Below are 1795 nucleotides of genomic sequence, written 5' to 3'. Positions count from 1 at the left end.
CCACCCACTCCCCCTAAACCCCCCAGGGGTCTGCCCAAATTGTCCTTGACTATGACCAAGGGCAGTCAGCTACGCTTAGGCACATAGGTCTAATAAATGCTTCTTGAAGAAAGGAATTTCAACCCCCAGCTCAAGTGGCACCTCCTCCAGTAAGGCTGCCTGGATTGCCCCCTTTGGGGGCAACCAGCCTCTCTGGTGAAGCTGTCTCAGGGACCTGATTGCACACTGAGCATTTGCTCTTGACCCAGACTCAGCAGCCAGGTGCCTTCAGTCTGGGTCCACGCCCTGCTGGCTCCGGGGGACACTCCTTTGATGATCAGCTGCAGGCAGGGCTGAGCGCTGGGGTGGCCCATCTGTGGGGCCCTCCTCTGGTCATCCTGGGGCAGGTAAGGTGACGCCAGCACAGATGGCGAGCGCTGCTGGGATAGGAATCTGACCCTCCCGATGGGGGAGCTGGGGGAGCTGGGGGAGCAGGGAGCTGAGAGGTGGTGTCAGCCTGAGCTGGGGGTGGGGACAAATAGAAGGAGCTGGAAAGGGCGCCGGGCCAGGTGCACAAGCAAGCAGAAGGCCACCTGCGTCTATGACAAAACAGTGTTTAATGCTCTGTAATGTGCAGCTTCTGAGTGAAGAGGGCCCATTCCCAGCCCACGAGCCATACATTCTAATGACAGGGCAGCCAGCCCCCACCCCACCGAGAGGCGGGCGCAGTCAGGGAGCGGGCCCTGGGAGACACGCCCTGGGCGTGTTCACTGGGAACACACGCACTGGTGCCCACATGTCACAGGAGTAGAGCGTGACAATAACACAGGAGACAACCACGGACGCAGTGGAGAGAACCATGAGGCACAGGTGACTGTGGACCAGGGAAGCCACGGTGTCCACAGGTGGCCGAATACCCGGGAAATGAGAGTGGGGTGGCGGGAGTCACATGGGAGTGGGCTCGGTGCTCCTGGCAGCAGAGCTAAGGACCGTGGGAGACCTTGTGCGCCCTGGCGGAGGGACGGGCCCGGGCCGGCCTGAGAACTGGGGTGTGCACAGTTTGAGAACAGACTCTGGGGCATGTTGAAGGGGAGGACAGACACACACGTGAGACCCACGAGGGCCACACGGAGACACGGGACAGGTGGGAGGGCCCAGAGCAGCAAGTACAGGGCAGTGGGAGCTGTGTCCCTCGGGCTCCTGTGGGCTCGCCCGGGCCAGGACGAGAACCCAGAGCCAAGTGTCCCACGTCCAGGAGTCCAAGGTCTAGAAAGGCTCAGGTGGGAGGACCCAGCTCCCCCGCAGACATGGGTTCCGCTGGCTGGCAGCCTCTGAGTGCCGAGGAGGCCCTGGGCCTGGGAGGGCCTCAGGCCTCGCTGCTGCTGCAGCAGCCTCTGCTGCTGCCGCGCTCCACCCACACAAGGCGGGCCTGCTCCTGCAGGATGCGGCCGCGCACCACCTTGGCCAGCTCCTCTGCGTGGCCCCACTCATGGGCGGGCACCTGCACCCAGGAGCAGGGCAGCCCCCAGAGCATCTGCTCCAAGCCACGGCACTGCCGCAGCAGCTCCGAGTCCCGCGAGCCTGGCCGGCCTAGCAGACCCCTGCCGAGAGAAGAGTGCACAGGGTCAGGGTGTGGGCAAGATGGACAGAGGGACAGAGGAGAGGGACAGACAAGGTAGGAAGAGTCAGGAAGAGACAGACGGAGACAGGGACAGACGGAGAGAGACAGACGGCAAACAGATGGGGAGAGGAGGAGTGACAGAGAGAAGGGGAAGGAGAGAGGGGGGTCCAGGGGGAGAGAGGGAGGGGGAGGGGG

At 63.4% G+C, this 1795-nt stretch overlaps 1 protein-coding gene across 1 annotated transcript in view; it reads right to left on the bottom strand.

Annotated features, from left to right (window-relative positions):
• Positions 1–576: 576 nt before the first annotated feature.
• CARD10 (caspase recruitment domain family member 10) overlaps positions 577–1795 on the bottom strand; it is a 28167-nt gene continuing 26948 nt past the window's right edge. Inside the window, exon 21 of the mRNA XM_021717231.1 lies at positions 577–1580. Coding sequence (XP_021572906.1) covers positions 1346–1580 — 235 coding nt within the window. The 3' untranslated portion in view covers positions 577–1345. The remainder of the gene's footprint in view (positions 1581–1795) is intronic.

This window comes from Carlito syrichta, unplaced genomic scaffold (genome assembly GCF_000164805.1).
Source record: "Carlito syrichta isolate Samal-C Ts95f unplaced genomic scaffold, Tarsius_syrichta-2.0.1 Scaffold309481, whole genome shotgun sequence".
Classification (NCBI taxonomy): domain Eukaryota; kingdom Metazoa; phylum Chordata; class Mammalia; order Primates; family Tarsiidae; genus Carlito; species Carlito syrichta.
The sequence above is the reverse complement of the archived record's forward strand: the minus strand, read 5'-3'. Positions and strand labels throughout refer to the sequence as shown.